The 18,970-nt window shown below is 51.4% G+C and overlaps 1 protein-coding gene across 1 annotated transcript in view; it reads left to right on the top strand.

The window, feature by feature from the left end:
* The first annotated feature begins 469 nt into the window (after positions 1-469).
* The window catches only part of LOC100678171 (protein O-mannosyl-transferase TMTC1), an 87,394-nt gene continuing 68,893 nt past the window's right edge, over positions 470-18,970 (top strand). Inside the window, exon 1 of the mRNA XM_031923123.2 lies at positions 470-1,244. Within this exon, the coding sequence (XP_031778983.1) occupies positions 877-1,244 (368 nt within the window). The 5' untranslated portion in view covers positions 470-876. The remainder of the gene's footprint in view (positions 1,245-18,970) is intronic.

Here is an 18,970-nt window from a genome sequence, read left to right as displayed (position 1 = left end):
GTCTAATTACTCCCCCTGATTAACTGCGATTCTCATTAACTGTGCTTTAAACAGACTGCCTGCGCGCGCGCTCGAGAGTTTTTACTACCGCGCGCCGCGGAGCTTAAACGCATTATTATAACCGGTTAGCGCCGAACTCGACCATATATTGCGGGATTACGCGGCATCGGAATAACCGTACTGCATCTCGAGAGTTGATTTCGCACGGCAAGAAACAACGTCTGCATACACGCGTGAGCAAACAGCAGTATATCCCGATATCCCGAAGCTGCAGAGCGCGGAGAAAGCTCGTCTCTCTCTCGCGCGCGCGTGACACTCACGGCGGCGGCGGCGCCGCAGCGAAGGAGCGGGACGACGAGAGAGGGAACGCGAGCGATCGCGAGCCTGCGCGGCGCAGCTCGCTTATGCGCGGGCGCGGCTTTGCGGGTCAGAGTGCGGAGCGCCGGGTATATAACCGGGCGGGTGCTTGCGCGCCTCAGTGTCTCGTGTAACGCGCTCCCGCGCGCCTCGCGTCCTCCTGAACCGCAGCCGCCGCGGCGCTGTTTACCCGCTGACTCTACACCTGATATCGCGCGCGCGTGCAGTGTACGCGGATCCGTGCGACACGTGCGTGAAATTTCACCGCCGGTAACGAGACGTTGCAAAAGTACAGCCGCGCTGTAAGGCAAGATTGCCGTGTGCGAGCAGCGCAGGGATAGAATGTAGGTCGAGAGCTTGCGGCGGGCGATACGCGCATACACACACACCAGTGCGTCGGGTGTGATATCGCTGCACTTCCCTGCAGGCGGACTTGTTACAAAGATGCGGAAGAGATTCGCCGACGATCGGCGCTCGGCTGCTGCCGCCGCTGCGAGATAACGTCGCAACAGCACCGGCATGAAGAGGCGCAACAACTACTACCAGCAGCAGCCGGCTGGAGGCGGCTGCTGCTGCGGACACCGCAAGTCCAGCTCGAGGGCGAGCTCGAGCTCGAGCCGCGGCAGCAGCAGCTCCGACGTCTCCTGCGCCGGCGAGCCGCCCAACTGGTGCATCTATGCTGCTGTCGGTCTCGTCGCTCTCGGAGCCTATCTCAACGCCCTCGGGGGCGACTTCGTCCACGACGACATACCGGCTATCGTGAGGAACAAGGACGTGCTGGCGCAGAGCTCGCTGCTCAGCCTCCTCAAGGACGACTTCTGGGGCACGCCGATGCACGACCCGGCGAGCCACAAGAGCTACAGGCCCCTCACCACCCTCACCTTTCGGTTGGTTCCCTCTCAGCATGCATTATGTAACTTTTTTTTTCCATCTCCCGCGAGTGCGCGACGTAATATACGCGCTGACCCGGCGGAGAATGTCGGAAGTTTCACGCGCGCGTACAAAGCTAAGCGGCGACTTTTGTCCGTCCGCCTCCCTCGACTCGAACTCGGGAGGACAATACGCGACACTCGAGGTATTTCAAAATGCGCGCAGAGCCGAGCCGAATCGCAGTACGCCTGCGATTGATGAAAAGCGGCTCGGAGTGTGCTCGAAGAATCGAAGAGTCCATACATCGCGGAGATATACGAGAATATTTAACGCGTCGCGTCCCCAGCTTGCAAGCTCGCAAAGTAGATGCAGTGAACTGCCACGCAGATGCATTGCAGAGAGATGCATATAACGGGCTCGGGACGCGTCGGCTCGGCTAATACGGCTGGCTCAGCAGCTGCAGCAGCCATGCGACTCGCTTCCCAGACACGAGGGTTTGATGCATGGACGGCCGTTTGCCATTTCTCGCTCGCGCGCTGAGATAACTGCGCCGCTGCATATTGGCGGCCCATCGGCTCGATCCATCACGCAACAAGACTCCGGGGCATCGCTCATCCGCTCGATGCTCGCTATACACACACATATACATGTGCGTATATGGATGTACTGGCGGGCCGCCGCACCGCGAGCCCTCTCCGCTTTTCGCACGCGCCTGTAGCACCTCCTCTAAGCTTCGGTTGTTAGCGCTGTTCTGTAATGCGCTGAGCTCTCGTGCTTTGGACGATGGTTCTCCAGAACGAGAGGGCCGCTTGAATTCGAGGTGGGACTTCGTGCGCGCGCGAGGGGGGAGCTGTGAATTATCGGAGCGATTAATTTTGCTCGGTCGTTAACGCGGGCTCGAGGGCGCGGCGTAGAATATTGGTGCGAGATCCGCTCGGCCCAGACTCACCTTGGATTTTCTCGACCAGCTACGATTAGCCGTGGTGTACGATGTGTATATTGTTGCTCACGTATACACGCGATATTATCAAAACGCCGTTCGCGCGGAACTGCCGAGCTCTTGTTATTAACGAGGCATCGACGTACTTACAAAGTTTGGGTGGCTGGGAGGCAGCTGAATCGTAAACTTTCGTATACAGCTCACAACGGAGTTAACGATTAAACCAATAGATAATTCACAAACGGTAGAGGATTAATCGTAATTATTATTCGTGTATAAGTAAAATCGAGTAACGTCCTTTAAGCCAAAATGTTTCGTCCACGACGCCATTCAGCGCTCGCTGCTTCGCAAAGAGGTCGAGAAAATTTTAATTTGACGAGAAGGACTTTCTATTTCCACACACACACACACAGCCTCGTATATAATATTTAAAAATCGACGCTCGCGCGCAAGAAACCCGCGGTAAGTGCATGTACTTCACAACTGCGAGAAAAAGAGTAAGAGCTTTGAAACTTTTTTCGCTCTTAATGAAAGCGCTTGGCTAGCTTTACGAACCTTATTTACTCTTACCCATGTGAAACTTGAAAGACTCAGCGGACGCGTGTATTTGCATGCTCGAACGCTTCAATGCGTGCTCCGGAGCAATTATCGTGAGAAAAAAAAGCTTTTTTTGGGATAAATGTCGAAATGCCATATGAATATTACCTCATCGTCAACTCGAAAATCAGTGAATTGGACTGCTCGTGAAAACCTTCGTCTTTGGATGATGTAACGAAACGTTTGACCTCCATCGTTGATCGACATCGCATAGATGTGTATTTTTGAAAAGCTGTGAAGTGAAGGATGACCCACATTCAGAGCAATGGAAAACAGAACCGGCGATTTCACAGAAGCATCAAAAGCTTGAAATTTTCATGCAATTCACATCGGGCTGTGCACAGCGTTATATACAGTTGTAGAGCTCTTTGACAACTCGGCCGCAGCTACCGTTGCTCGGCCAATGTATATATAAATGAAAATCTCATTGCAGGGTCCGTCTGAATTATGCATCAGCACTGGATACACCCGTCGCTTTTTTCTTCGTCCGTTTCAGTTTATTTCTCGCTCGGCGCGACTAAGTCACCGTGTATTATACCGTCGCTCTTTTTCGCCATCTCTCTCTCTCTCTCTCTCTCTCTCTCTCTCTCTCTCTCTCTCTCACTCGCTCCTTTGTGCTCGCGCCGCTGTCTCCCTCGACTTTTCTTCGCAGCGCGCGCGCGCGCGACCCTTCTTGACTTCATCTCGTTATCGACAAAGCGGCCAAGGTAAACAGAGAAGTAACGAGTCTGCAACCTTTGCTGTATGTCGAGCATTCGCCCGTCTTCCCTCGGGCCACTCGAGCTTCTGATCTCCCGGCGACCGGTCGAGAAAGAGAGCGGCTGTATTTTGATACTCTCGATAGATTTCCGTCCTTTTTTTGCGTTGCTCCAAAATCATCCTGCCTCTCGGATGTTTGCTCGGGATCCTTTCTTCACGATAATATTACGCGGCGAGCGTTCGCCTGGAATATACGAGTTTTTCGTCCCTTTTCCTTGGCTGGTAGCATATTACTTTCTTCTTACTGCATCGGCGCGTAACCATTTCGACATGGTTTGGAATGTGTTCTCTCAGGACGTTATATATACTTTCGGCATTCGGCAGTCTGAATTGATTTCGAAAATTCGAACGCGAGACTTATAGAGCTACCATTATATCTGCAGCAGGGAGAGAAGAAACTACGTCGCAGTAAGGAGAAGTAGCTGCGCGATCGGCTTTCCGTCAAATTGCCACTCGAGAGCGAGTTGAGAGAAGCGCCTAATTTGCCGCATTTTCAAATCGTCGAGTCTTTTTTCGCCCTTACATCGCGTCTATAGGTACGAGAGGTATATACACGTGTACAGGCTTGGATATAGATCGACGGGTGTCGGCGTCACTTAGCGTTGCGCCCGACGCGGATGATTCCGGAATTTCGGGCCGACGCGCACGTCACTCCGAGTTTGCCCGGAAGCGCGTTATATCAACGACGAGTACGCGCTGATGGCTCCGGCGCCCGTGTAATCCCGCGCCCGTCGCGCGAATTCCGCGGCGCACGTACGCGCGCTGCTGCTGCTGCTGCTGCCACCTCGAGCTATAACCCTCGTTAAAACTCATTTCAACTCCGTCCAACTTTTATTATATAAACTTCGCCAGGACGCCGGGCCACTTTGCTTCCCACTTTCCTTTATTTATACAGCGCTTTTATTTTGCATAAATATTGCCTCGCGGTTGACGCGCCGCTGCCGTGCTCATGATCGTTGGAGACGATGGTCAACGGGAGGATGTAACGTGTGTATGTGTGTGTGTAGGCGATCGCATTTCGAGAAAAGCCTCGGCCGATATAGCCCGCGGGCAGCCGAAGCCTCGACCAGCACACGTCCCTCTCGTTCTCCTCTTACGAAATCGATCGCAATCTCGACTTTGTAATTCGCAGGATGAACAGCCATTAGTGGCGCCGCTGCCCGCAGGGGCCGGGTATCGCTTCCTCGGCGATTTAGCGCTCGCGTTACGCGCGTTACCTTGACGACAATCAGCCCTGCATAATTCGCCCGCTCGCGCGCACGAGCTGCATGTATATTCTTCGCGTGTAATATGCAGGCCGCTATAGCCGCGAGCGAGCAAGACCTTGTGAGATAATTGGCCGCGCGCATAATTTTCACGCCAGGCTCTCGTCAGCGCTACACGTCGCTGCCACTTCAATTTCCTCTCTCTCGCTCCCGGCGCACGTATACGCCCGCGCTCGCGCGCGCGTTATATAGCCGATCACTTTTCTCTACCTCTCTCACGATCCGCAGATCATTAGAGTATACCGATGCCTTATATTGCTTATTTGGACGTTGCTCGTTTACACATTACGCGGAATTTCAAACATCAGTCGATTCGACGTGCGCGATACCGCGGCTGAACGTTTTCGGAGAATCGCATTCAACTCTTGTGCGAGATTATATACTTGGAGTGTTTTTGAAAAATCGCCATTATACCCGCACGGATGATATCCCACGTGAAAGCTCGATCGATATTGCCAGCCTATTATGCATGTGTATTATGCATCCCGAGTGTCCAATTACTCTCTCTCCGCAATCGGTTATACATCCGTCGAACAAAAAATTCCTTTTCGAAAAATACAACTCGAAATTTCTAATCAACGTTGCAAACCGCACTTCACGGCAAGTGCGGCCTGGTGTGTAACAAAAGTCTCGGCTCTTCTTTTTTCTTCTCTGCAAAGCGACACAGCAGCGACATCCCGCACCGCGGACACGACACGCCATGCGGCGCTTGATACAAGGCGCATCGCTCGGGCCTAAAACTGCATCAGCCGCACGCAAGGCCATTCAACACCGGAGCGAGAGAAAGAGCTTGCGGCGGATGTACCGCGCGCTCGCTCAGCCCCTGCACTGGCGTGTCTTTGTTACATTAATGCGCGCGAGACTGTGTACGCAATTTACCTCGTCGTCTAGCGACTATACACTCTTTTTTATTTTGCCCCCGCTCGGCCGCGGCCTTATTGGAGTCATTATATATATATGTTCGGTGTAGTGCTGCTGCGTGAAAACTCCCCGTCGATCTTTATTGACGCGCCAAGTTTTACGACTCCCGGGCACACGTACTTATACACACAGCCGCTCGCGCTTATTTACGTGTACGCGCGCCCGTCTGCTTAATTGGAGATAGTAATTGCGCCCCGAGCGTATATATATGTATACAATGAATGCGGAAAATTGCCCCTTCTCGCGAGCGCGCGCGCATACTGTCGCGTCGTCACTCTCTGTGTGGATGTGAGCAAGAGAAGCATCGCTGCTGCTGCTGCTGCTTCTGCTCCTGCAGATGGTTAATTACTTAATTATACGAGCGCAGGAGGGGGCGTAATTAGCTGCGGCACCGCACACGTGATTGACGCTGGCTTACTGCGTATGTGTGCGCCGCTGTTGCCGAGCTGAGCCGTATGAGACTGCGAAAGTATATACTTTGTCTTCTTTAATCGGTTTTTGATTTATGGATTTCCTTGTTTTAACATAATACAATACTCTCGTTACTCTCGTTATGCTACGAAGTAATCGTTCGTTTTGTCTTGCGACCTTCGGGACAAAATTCGGGACGAGGCCAAGACAGAGGAGCAAGACACTATTCTCGAGTCTCAATTGCAGCAAACGTCCACACATTACGAGCAATATCGCTGCAAACCGAGCTGTTTGCGCAAATACGCTGCGCGTTTGCCGTGTAATTCAATTAGTGTATTTGTCCTCCGCGTCCTCCTTGCGTCTCTCTCTCTCTCTCTCGCTCTCTCTCTCTCTCTCTCTCTCTCTCTCTCTCTCTCTCTCTCTCTCTCTCTCTCTCTCTCGTCGATGAAGGCATACCCGCATATACACCTATAGCTACGTCTGCGTGTATTCCCGCTGCAGCGGTTGAAATCAAGATATTCTCCCGCACTTAACGACGCCATTTTTCAGTAGCGCCCCTCGCTCGGAGCAGCAGCAGCGACGCAGAGAAGAGAGAGCGCAATCGCGAGATTCATGGGGCAACTTTCGAGCGCGGTCTAGCTTTTTGCCGGCTCGCGGATAAGGAAGGGGGCGAAATCAATTTGGAAACAATCAAGGAGCAGCAGCTAGTTTTGCGCCCGGCGCCGACGCCCACATACACAACTTCCGGGCAAAAACGGCGAGCAAGCGGCAATTTACGTTTAAACTGCGCGCGGCCCGCGACGTAATCTGTTCAAACTCCCGCTGGCGAACAATGCCGCCGTAGTATAGCGAGCGCGCGAACGTTATCTCGGGGCGATATTTATCAAGGCGCGGCGCCATACGCGACTTCCCAGCTTGTATATTAAAACAGCCGATCGGCCGCATATGGCTGCGATTGCGATCCGTCTCGCGAAATCGATACGCGCCGGACTGGAGTGCCACACAGAGTGAGAGAGAGAGAGAGAGAGAGAGAGAGCACGCGAGAGGTGCCCTTTTAGGCTTCGGTAATTGTTTTTGCGCCCTTCTCTCTGTCGAGCAATTATCGGGCCGGCGCGTTTGAGGCGCCGGGACAACGCAGCGCACGGGCTGCGCAGATGCAATCTGTTATTCCGAACAGTGCACGCTATGTATATACCCGGCTTATTCACGCTCGGAATCCCAGGGATTTCTCATATACTCGTTGCGGCGCGCGGAATCCATATTTCGATGCATGCACACGCCGAGCGAAGCGCTCGCTTAGAGCGGCCTTATAAACGAGCCCTATGTATGCACGCTCGTGTATGCGGGCGTGCTTGAATTTCGCGCCTCTGTTGTTGCGCATCTTTGTCGAAATCGGATTTTCACGCAAGTGTCCGCGGATAGCCTGGCGTAATAACCGACGCGCCCACGGCTCGTTGAAATCCGCGAGAGGAGCACAAGTGCAGCGCGCGTGCTCATCGTCGCCGATATCGATCGCCGGCGCGCGAAGGATATATTTTATCCGAGAACGGTCCGACTCGCGCTGCCGTTCTATTATTCAGCCGGGTAAATATCGGCTCGCGACTACGGCGACGCCGCGACTGGGTTCAATGGACCTCGTCGATGGAATTATTGACCGACTTGCGCGACAAGTTACTATACGAATAGAAAGCTTCGACTCTGCACACATATCATTTCGTGGATCGAGACGATACTCGAAACGCGCGTGTGCTGGAGAGCGCGAAAAATAATGACCGGTCGTTCGCGGCTTCCCGGAATCCCCGATAATTGGATGTCGTAATTGCTGGAATCGTTCCCCGCACCTCTCTTCTGCGGTATCGGACAGTGATTCGCGAGCCGTGCGCGCGATACATCGCTTATTCGCAAACTGTGCAGCGCTCGCGCACGTACACACACGCGCATACGTGCCCGCATTGAGTTTCAAGGCTCGTCTAGCAACTTTTTATATTCGCCGCTGCTGCTGCTCGCTTATGTTTCTCGCGGCGAACTAATGGAAAATTAAAAGTTCCCAGCGCTCGATCGGACTTTCGCTGCAGCGGGCCGAACAACATTTGTTAATAGGGCGTGAGGTTTTGTTTTGTTATTTTTTCGAGGCCTACACTGATTTATCATATACGTGTTCTTCCACGGCGGCGGGTACAGTAAATATCCATTAAAAAGTTTCGGCTGGCGCGCGAGCGCCGAACTATTTGGCACGTTTCGCCGACGCGCGAGAACTTATTCCTGCGTTATGCTCGTTTTGCGCGCTTGCACTCGCTGGCCATTATCGCGCCTCTCTAAATCTCTTAGAGTGAAAAATCACTCTAAACCAGTGATAAATCACTCTAAGCTTTCCGCCAAAATTCAGTCACTCAGCTTCGAGTAATTCCTAACTTTTGAAAAGAGTGATATTTTCACTCTTTGCCATGGGTAGGGTGGTTTTAGATTTGCAGGTTATGGTTGAGGTTAGGTATTGCAATTACATTCGAGATGATAAAAAATGTTGGAGTCTAGAGCATCACACGCATCTAAAGTTTCCTAAAAACACAAAATATTTGTTATTATTGTTAATGTCCTAAACTAACTTCTTTATATGTATGCACGTATACATGCACATTGCATACGTATACACATATATGTATGTACATACGAATCGTAAATATATATTTTATAGACTTACTCTTTAAAGAGTGATCAAACAAAGACAATAGAAATCACTCTACAACGAGTAACCTATAGATAGTGATTTAATAGTTTTCAATCGAAGGCGAGTCATTCTATGAACTACTCTTTTTTAGAGTGAAAAAATCACTCGAACAGATTTAGAGAGGCGGTACGTGGGAAAAAAGTTCGAGTCATTTGCGTATTTTTTTTTTCCATACACGTATGCACGTCGGGGCTTACTCGTACTTGGATGAAATTAATCGATCGATCATATATGCGCGATAATAAGTAGGTTAATCTGCGATGTAGCTTAAATAATTTGATACGATTTATCAGCGTGAAAATTACACGATGCTTTATTGCAGGCACTTCATTATTTGCGTGCACTCAATCGGAAACATAATTTTAATGTCCTTAATGAATTTTCCGCTCGTCAAAAAACGATCCAGGCTCGCGTCTGACCAAACTCGCGCTCATCTACTTATACATCGCCGTCGAAGAAATCTGCGACAATAATGTATACTCGTATCGATGCGCGAAAAATTCGGCCCATCGGCATTCCCAGAGCGCGGACGCGTATATCCGGCGAACTTGCCCAATAGCTTGTTAGCGGCTGTTCGAGGCGGAAACAAAGCTCTCCGGATACTAGCCTCGAGCCCGCGTCGACAAAGACCGAACTCGAGGAAAACAAAGACGCGCTTTCGCGCCATGAAGCCCGCAACAATCCGCTCTCTCATTCTATCACCCTCAAGAGAGAGAGAGAGAGAGAGAGAGAGAGAGAGAGAGAGAGAGAGAGAGAGAGAGAGAGAGAGAGAGAGAGAGGGGGGAGAAGCATCTCTCCTTCTTGTAGGTACGCAGCAATCGAGTAGCCCTCTCTCCTGCATTAGGGAATCCGCAGCGGGCTTCTCGCTCTCCCTGGCAGTTCGTAGTTAGCCCGACGCTCTTTCTCTCTAATTAACTGAAAATTACCTGCATTGCGGCCAATGCCATTTCACGGCCGGAGGATATCGCCCTCGCACATACTGCACCCATACGTGGATAAAGTGAATGTGTGTATAACAGCGCGCGTATACGTTCGGCCCGAGACTTGGCTCCCGTTCGGCGCGTCAGTTACGACTTACGACTGCAGTACAATTAGCGCGCGAGCGACTATCGACTCCCGGCCGTTCTCTTCTTATTTCATCGGCGCTTTTTCACTGACTTCCGCAGGCCCCGCCGCGTAATTGATGCGCGTCTCGCGTTGATTAATCGCGAGCGTCTTATTCTTCTCTCCGATACGCTTTGTCCAGAACGAAGGAAAATGAGTTCCGCGGGGGCGAAAAAGAGAAACGTGCGCGCTACTGCTGTAAAAAAAGAGAGCCGCTTTAAGTTGACCGCCGAGCGGGAAAGGGAGGGAGAAAAAAGTGGCCAGTCCGTCGGATGAACTTCGCCGGCGGGACGTGAGCTCGTGTCTTTTATTTTCAGCCGTCGTGTCTCTACGGTCGAAAGTTGCGCGGAGGAGCTGCTTGTTTATCCCGGACACTCTTGCGCGCGCGGCTCTATACTGCTGCACAGCAGCTCGATCGTTAGTTTTCACTCTTGATTTTCTCGGCTCGGCTTTATATAGCTTGTTCGCCTGCGCTCGTCAGTGCGGCAGCGGCGGCTCTCTCTCTCTCTCTCTCTCTCTCTCTCTCTCTCTCTCTCTCTCTCTCTCTCTCTCTCTCTCTCTCTCTCTCGTCGAGGGAAGAGAGGAGAATCTTGCGGAGACTCACGCGAGCGTACGTGAAAGCTTTGCTCGATGCGGCTTCCGCTCGAGATTCGAGGAGTGTATAAGTGCTCTCTTTTATTTTTCGATCGAACGGTAAACGGATGCGCGAAGTAAATGTCGCTGTACAGCCTCGTTTCACCGTGCTTTTAAATAAAATTATCGAGAGCTGCGTACTGGATTGTCATTTCTGTGAAGTTTACCGCTGTTTCTGCTCTCGTAACAGAATTCGAAGAATCACCTTATAGCAAAACTCCTCCCCCCACACATAATAGCAATAAAATCGCCCGTCCCCTTCCGCATTATATAGCGCACGTTCTAGCTCTCAAAAAATACCCGAAAACTCCCATATAAATCGAAGCCCGCAAGCCCATTACCCATTATGAAAATATCCCACCCTTGGCGGCGAACGCCCTTCTGAAAAACTTTGCCCATCGGCTTCCCCGACCACCGACCGACATATATGTACGTATATACTTGTTGCTCGCGTTCTCGTCGACGCTGAAATTTACGCCCGCGTTCAGGGGATGAAGATTGAGGAGCGACGCGCGGCTTTCGCTTTATTGCTCTCTCTCTCTCTCTCTCTCTCTCTCTCTCTCTCTCTCTCTCTCTCTCTCTCTCGTGCGGACTGAATGCACCCTCTCATTTTTCACGGGGTCCTTGCGCGCAATCAGGAACAACAGTAGCGCCGATATGCGTCGAGGAGCAAAAAGTACGTCTTCGCGCGGGGGAATTGATTGCGCGACGCGCGCGAGCTCTCATTAAAAACTTTGCATTCGTGCAAGCTCTCGCCGGGTATTGAAAGCTCGCACGTCCGAATCAGGGCTAGCTAGAGCACTGTTTATAACACGTAGTGTGTGTGTATGTGTATGAATCAAGCGTTTTCATTTTGCCCTCATTTCCCGCCCGCGCGCACGTCGACTCGTAATTCTCCGTCGGACCATTTATAATAGTTCTTCGCTCGCTCTTTCATTTTTCATGCTCGGCTCTACTGAAATGCATGCGCGCTCGTAGTTTCTGCGGCTCGTTCGGAGAGCGGACAAAGCCGGGGCTCAATCTTCGCGGAAAAAGACGCCAGCTGGGTTATGCATAACGGCGGGCTCTATTAACGCGAAACGACGAGGGACCAAAGTTCTTGGCTCGCTCGCTAATTTGACGAGTGTCAATGCGGCAGAATACAATGGGGGGAAAGTCTCACTGAGGAATTATACTTCTAATTAACTGCGCGCGCGCGTTAATATGATAATGGCTTTTAAATATGACGGGACGGTCGATCCATTATTCGGATAATACGAGATTCATTCGCTCGCCGCTGGCTGATAGATTTCGATTTATCCCGCCGAACTGTCCCTGCAGGGGGTCACGCTTGAAAATCAATCGCTGCAGCGTCCGATGCCCCTGTTTCAAAAATAGAAGAGGCGAAAAGTGCCCGACGCTGCGGCTCGAGCCTGACGAGTCTTGACTTTTTCGTGATTGCGCGGTGAACACACACACACACACACAGCGTCCCTTTCCCGCGCATGACAACTTTTGATAAGTCGCCCGGCAAAAGCGGGAAAAAAGCATCCGAAAACGTGTCCGACGCTTTATTTTCGTTGCCGCACAGCCCTCTCTCTCACTCCGTCACAAGCGCTCGGGCCGAAAGAGAGACGTAACGAATCGCGTGGCCTTTCCTCTGTCTCGGCGTTTCCATTTGCCTTTGTCGTCGTCGCAGGCATGCGCGACGAGGGCTGAGTAATTAAAATGTTTCTCGCTGTCGTGGACGCGCTCCGTGTCGAGCTCATGCTTCTCCCACGACGACGCGCGGAAAATTCGCGCCAGCTTGCACGGACAGTCCTCTCTCTCTCTCTCTCTCTCTCTCTCTCTCTCTCTCTCTCTCTCTCGCTCTCTTCGGGCTGACGATCGCATGCGCCGCCGAGCTTATTTACATAATAACGAGAGGGTCAGCGCAGCAGCGGCAGCCAGGGCGCGTCTCCGGCTCTCGCTTCTTTGTCTCATTACAAAGCGGGCCGCGATTCTCTCGCTTTTTTCCTTTTATCTATTCACCTTGAAATTAGGTCGGCTCTCTCGCCGGCCCGCGAACGGAATACGAAACGAAGCGGCCGCCTCGAGAGTAAATTATGCCGCGCGGACACAAAAGGCGAAATGATCGCGAGAGATAAGACGACGGCGGGACGTACGGAAGGAAGGTATAAAAAGGTGTGCGCGCGCCCGCGCAAGCCAGGTCGAGAGAGAGAGAGAGAGAGAGAGAGAGAGAGAGAGAGAGAGAGAGAGAGAGAGAGAGAGAGAGAGGAAGCGAGCAGATGTTAAGTCAGCGTCTTCAATTAAGGATAATCAGTAAATTAGAGTAGAGACTCGGGCGCCGCTTGTTCCCTTCCTCTCTCCCTCTCCCTCTTGGCCAGGGCCCGCTTACCCGAGATACGGCACGAATTCTACTTCCGCCTCCGCGCGACATTTGCATGCATTAGAGCTTGCAGCGGAGCTGCTATCTCCGCGGAGCGAGCGAGGCCAGCCTGAATCCGAAGCGGCACCGAGACAATTTAGGATCACGCAAAAAAGAGGCGGGGGGAGGCAATCCTAGCGCGAAATCACGCCAGACCTGTGTGTGCCACTGCCGTGTTTGCAGGAGGAGAAGAATTACACGCGGCTTATCTCGATTGACCCGAGCGGAGAGAAACAGTGCGTAACGTCGGCGAATTATGCACGATTTTGCGTGACTCTCCCTTTTTCTTTTTATTATACACGCGGCGCTCGAGTCCCGCGGCGGCACAGTTTCAATATTTGACGAGAGTGAGAGAGAGGAAAACTCGCTGGAAATTACGACGAGACAGAGCCGGTCAAACATTTGCGTCGCTTCGCTGGCAATTAGATTTCAAATAAAAGGAAATCGCGCGCGATGATTGTTAAGTTGATGCGCCCCGGGCGGTATAATGCTGTATAATATACTCGCTCGTGAAATCAAGTATGCAAAACAGCTCCGAATTGCGTGTGCGCTCGTATAATTTCACGAGGGCAAAAAGACAATTCCGGATAAAAGGCATAAGCCCGCATTCGGAGCGGAATATCGCACTTTTAACGGATGACGAATGGCTCTCGCGCTCGAGACTTGGAATTCCTCGAAGACACCCGTCAAAATGCGCTCGGAGTAATAGCGATGAATGCCGTGCTATATACGCATTATATCCGCTGCTGAAGGGTACAAATAGTCGTCTCGTCATTCATGCGCTTTCTGCCCTCTCGTCGCTCGCTATATACTCAGAGTGAGAGCTGAGAGAGAGAGAGAGAGAGAGAGAGAGAGAGAGAGAGAGAGAAAGAGAGAGAGAGAGAGAGAGGGATGTAGAGACTCTTTTCCGCCGACAAACGCGTCTTCTTAATAGTATCACTGTGCGCCTCTCTTCTCTCGCCGCCGTTGAGAATTGGCAGAGCGAAGGGAAATAAAGAGAGAAAGAGAGGGAGAAGGAGGAAAATGAATGAATTATAGCGGCCCGTACACGGAGAGATTGCGTATACACAAGACGCTCGCAATTCGAGAGAAAGCTCTAGACAAGCAAAAGCGAGCGAGCAAAAAGGACGAAAGCAACAACGACGAACGAAATTTATCGCCAGGTGCACACTTCCTCTCCTCCATTTTCCCGCGATTTGCGCCTGCGGAGCTTAAGAGCCGCCGCCGCTGCTGCTTCTGTTTTTCCTATTTGTCTAGTGCCCCCCGACGGCGATTCTTGGATTAAGCGTTCTACAGCTTGTCTTCTCTTTCTCCCCTCACACACCCTCGCTCTCGGGCTTAATCCTTTCTAACCGGTTCTACTCGCGCACTTTTTTTTTCTCCCCGTCTTTTCGCTCGCTAAATCCGATAGAGATTAAGAATTACGAGGTAATCCGATATGTATATATTTGTATGCATGTGTATAGCCGTGATTTATCGCGATCTTTTAATAAACCAACGAGACTATGACGAACGAGCTGCGCGTGTGCAGCGGCGCGGCCGAGTCGAATCGATACTATACACGACGTTTACGACAACTTTCGACTCCCAGGAGAGAGGGACTCTAATCTCGCGCCTTCTTTCCACCATTAGCGCCACTCAATCATCGCGTGATCGATTGTGCCGGTGCGTGGTAGAGCCGTATCAGCGAATCGAGCGTGCGGACTATATACTTTACGGCACCACTTCGTTAGGATCGCCAAGCGGAGAGGAAGCTATCCCCTCCCCCCCACGAGCTTGAATAATCATCTCCGCAAGCTACAGTCTTTAAAAATATCCGCGGAAGACAAGCGAGAATACTCGTATTAATTCGGAGAAAGCTGCTTTCTTTTCCGACAAGAGTATACATATAGGAGAGCCTCTCGCGCGCGCGCGCGAGATTGAGAAAGTTTTTAAGCATCGGGTTTATCCTGCGCGTGAGAGGCTCGCTGCGGCTTGCGCTGCGCACAGAGAAAATCGCGGCCGAAGAACGACGATCCATCATTCCTCGCGCAGCAGTCGATTCGCTCGTCTTTCACTCGGCTCTTTATTTCCTATAATCTTTCTTGATAAAACGGGGCTGCTATTTTGAGCGGACGACGTATATATACATACACAACGGCTCTCTTCTTATTTTCCACGCCTTTTCGCGGAAACGTCATTTGGCGTCTTGAATAATTACCGTGGCGCGGCTGATTGATTTTATTTAGCTCATTGCGCCTTTCGGTGTTTATGCGCGAGCTGTCACTACCCGCGCGCTTTCGCGCCATCAGGAATCGCTGCGAAGATACATTTAATAAATGACCTCGTTCGAGCTGTGAATCGAATCGAAATGACTGCGGATCGCGTGCGCGCGATGGATATCGACGAGTTCCGCTTCGACAGTTAAAATTTTAATAAAAACGCAAAGTCTTTGCGGCCTTTGAATACAGGAATTGAATAGGGAGCAATACTGTGAGCCGAGGTAGAGAGAGAGAGAGAGAGAGAGAGAGAGAGAGAGCAGCTGTTTAGATATTGATTGCGGGAGCATGTACGGCGCTGCATCTCTCTCTCTCTCTCTCTTGCGCGCGCGCGCCCGCGCATTTGTCGCGGGCGCACACGCGTATCTGGCAGTTCGTAGGAGAAGAAGAAAATGAAATCGACAGCGCTGCAGCGCGAGCAGATATTCGCCATAGGACCGAGCGAGAGAGATCGTGATATAAGATGTGTGCCTCTCGACGGCGTGCGGGTGTGTATAGCGGCTGACAAGACAACCTTCGTATTTTCCGTAACACGGATAGAACGGGTGGTAAGAATGGCGAAATTGCGAGCTTTGTTCATGTCAGGAACCCAACTTTACTCCTCGCGCGAGCGCGCAGCTTTGTCGTCGTCGTACTCGTCGTAGTCGTCGCGGCATCGTTTTCTTTCCTTTCATTCGCGCTGCTGCAGCCTCGTTCTCCCTCTGTCTTTGTTTTCTCTTTTTCCGCCGTTTTTCATTACCGGCGCACGAGGTGCGGGTACCGCAAAAAATCCTGATTCTCAGCTCGTTGTTTTTCCTCTCGTCCGCGAACACGCGACGACGATGAGTATACGCTAGAGAGAGTTCGACAATGCGAGCGGAATTCAACGTGGAACCGATGCGAATGCCTCTCCTTCTCTCTCTCTCTCTCTCTCTCTCTCTCTCTCTCTCTCTCTCTCTCTCTCTCTCTCTCTCTCTCTCTCTCTCTCTCTGAGGCTCGCGCGGGTTTTCCGACATTTTTACCCGAGCCAAAAATGCGATTCGGCCTGGATAAACTGCGAATGACTCGCTCCGCGACGCGAGCTTGCGGGTTCGCCAAATCATCGAGAAAATTCAATTATCGGCTCGCGGAATTCAAATAGTCCAGCTTGTTATACGCAGCAGAGCGTTTTGTTTGGCTGTGTGATCGAGGCTTGGCCAGAGTCTCTCTATACCTTTCGGCGGAAATCGTCAAGTATTAAAAAGACGCGTAAATTGCATGGCGGTTGCGCACCTGCTCGCGCAATCATCCCCATACGCGTGTTTCTACGGCGATGTAAAACTTGCCGAACACGTAGACACGATGTATTCGTGTCCCGTTATACCAGGCGTCCAACCGATGGCTCCTCTAATGACGCCACCACGCCGGTTTATCACGTCTCGGTATAAAGCTCAGAATTTTGTGAAAAACTCACTTCCTACTTGCGTCTCTCTCTACAGTATAGGGTAATCCGATCCCCCTTTTTCTCGGCGCTCGTGAATTTTTCAGCAGGTGCGGCCGGGAATTATACAGCCCGGTGATTCCGCGTCGCCTTGTAAACGCTTTGTTCGAGTTTTTCCCTTCCCCGCGCAACTGCGTCCGTGTGCGCTCGCAGTGATATAAATAAGCCGCGCACGGGTAGACTGTAGTCGACTCGTAATGCCGTTATACCGCGTGCGTTGGAAAAAAGCTCGCTCGCGGCCGTAATCGGGAGCAGCTCTTTTAATTGGATAAACGAACAATCGTTTGTGTTCAAAGAGCGTCGACCACTCGCGGAAATATTTTTCAATAAAATTTTTCCAAATCCCGAGCGAGGACAATCCGGCCCAACGGCGTTATTCTTTCCCCCGGTATCTCTCGGTCAAAATATTTTTACGTGCGCAGATACACCTTTATACGCGCGTGACGCCGGCAAAATACAGAGCTTTTCGTGGCGCATCCGATAAACTGCAAAGTTCGGAGCCGCGTGTAAGAGAAAAATAAAAGCAAGTCCCGGACTTTCATCGGCTGATGCCGCAGAAGAGGCGGAAAGATCACTCGAAAGATGGTATTGTAATATAACGAGAGTCGCAAAGTGCGCTTTGATACTCACGGGAGAGAGGCGGCTTTATCTCCCGAAGAGCAGCCGTAGGATCTCCTGGGGCCCCTCGTTGCCAAAGCTCGCGAGAAAATGCGTGTCGCTTTCTCGCGCGCCTGCGAAGAACGCCATTAAGCGTATTGTTTTTCTCCCTGCTGTCTCCATCGCGTTTCGAAAGATAAGATTAGAATCCCCCCCTCTTTTACTCCCGCCGTCTCTTTATAATCCGAAAGCTCTTTGTTCGCTTATTGGTCCTTTTTCCGTTGCGAAATTCTCGCGGTACACTGCGGCGCGGAGACATTCGGAATATTCGCGGGGGCGTTAACGCGCAGTCATGTATATAGGGCGGAGCTGTGGGCAGACCGCGCGGGGAGAATAATAAACCGAGAACTGTCCGGCGCTCTGTAAATATTCGAAATTCTCGGGGTAAGAAACGTGACCGAGGAAGAATTCGAAAAAAGGCCTTCGGGGGGCAGGATTCTCTCGGACCGGGGGTACGACGTCGACGAGGAGGAGAATATGAGCAACGCGACGAGTCGTGCTCTTTGAATATGCCGGGCACGCCGAAGCCGCCCACCCGCGCTCCATGTAGCCGGATATATCTATATGTATAACATGCAGGCCGGGAGAGCTTTTCTAAAGTCAACTCTCTGGCCTACTAAATATTATGCGTTCTTCAGCTCGCGCATGCAGAGCGTTCGTATTGTTTTCCGTGACTGGACTATATAGCCTGTTTCTCGCTGCGTGTACGCGTATATTTATACGCTCGACCGATTGTTTCGCGCTATTTCGTACTCGAGCTTTTTACCTACCCGTTTTATGCTGCATTGTCGGGCGATATCAAAGTCCTCCTAAATTCTCATATACAAACGAAGCTGCTAATTACTAATTCGTCCAGTATATATTTGCTGATTAATGAGCACCAACATCAGAGAGGGGTATATATAGCGAGCGGAAGGAAAATTAAACACGGAGCTAACAAACTTCGCTAACTCCGTACATCCACGCGCGAGAAGAAAAAATGTTGAATTAGCCCGGCGAATTCGGGCATCAATCATCGGCCGCGAGTTTTTCGAGACGCGAACGCACAACGACTCTTTGTAAGGGCTGTCCGCTTGCGCTCGACTGAGAAACAATGGGCCGTGAGATGGGCGTGTTAGCCGTGGCTCTCAAACACATTGAATTATAATTCAAGCGGGTCCATATATATATATATATACACACGAGCGGCTTTGTCCATCAGATCGGGGCTCTGACGTCCCGTATTAATTCCCGAGGTGTAAAAGGTGAGAGAGAGAGAGAAAGAGAGAGAGAGAGAGAGAGAGAGAGAGAGAGTCGGAGAGCTAGCGGAACACGCGTGCGCCGACTGAGGCAATATCGCGCATCGTCTAGTTCTCTGAGATGGCGTGAATGATGAGCGATCGCTGTACGTAGTCGAGCTCGAGAGAGGCGCTCTTTTTTCGGGGATCGAAAAGTGTGCAGGAATACGAGTAAATCATTGTGTTACAATACCGAAGAGCCGCGTTCCGGCGGCTTTGTGTCCGATATTTCGATGGATAACGACAAGAGGGTGAGTGTATATAGATAGCGGAAAGCTCGGAGGATCGTCGCGAGGGTCCGCGCAGGGAAGCTTTATTGGCCTCTCCTCT

This window comes from Nasonia vitripennis, chromosome 1, assembly GCF_009193385.2.
Source record: "Nasonia vitripennis strain AsymCx chromosome 1, Nvit_psr_1.1, whole genome shotgun sequence".
NCBI classification, from domain to species: Eukaryota; Metazoa; Arthropoda; class Insecta; order Hymenoptera; family Pteromalidae; genus Nasonia; species Nasonia vitripennis.
The sequence above is the reverse complement of the archived record's forward strand: the minus strand, read 5'-3'. Positions and strand labels throughout refer to the sequence as shown.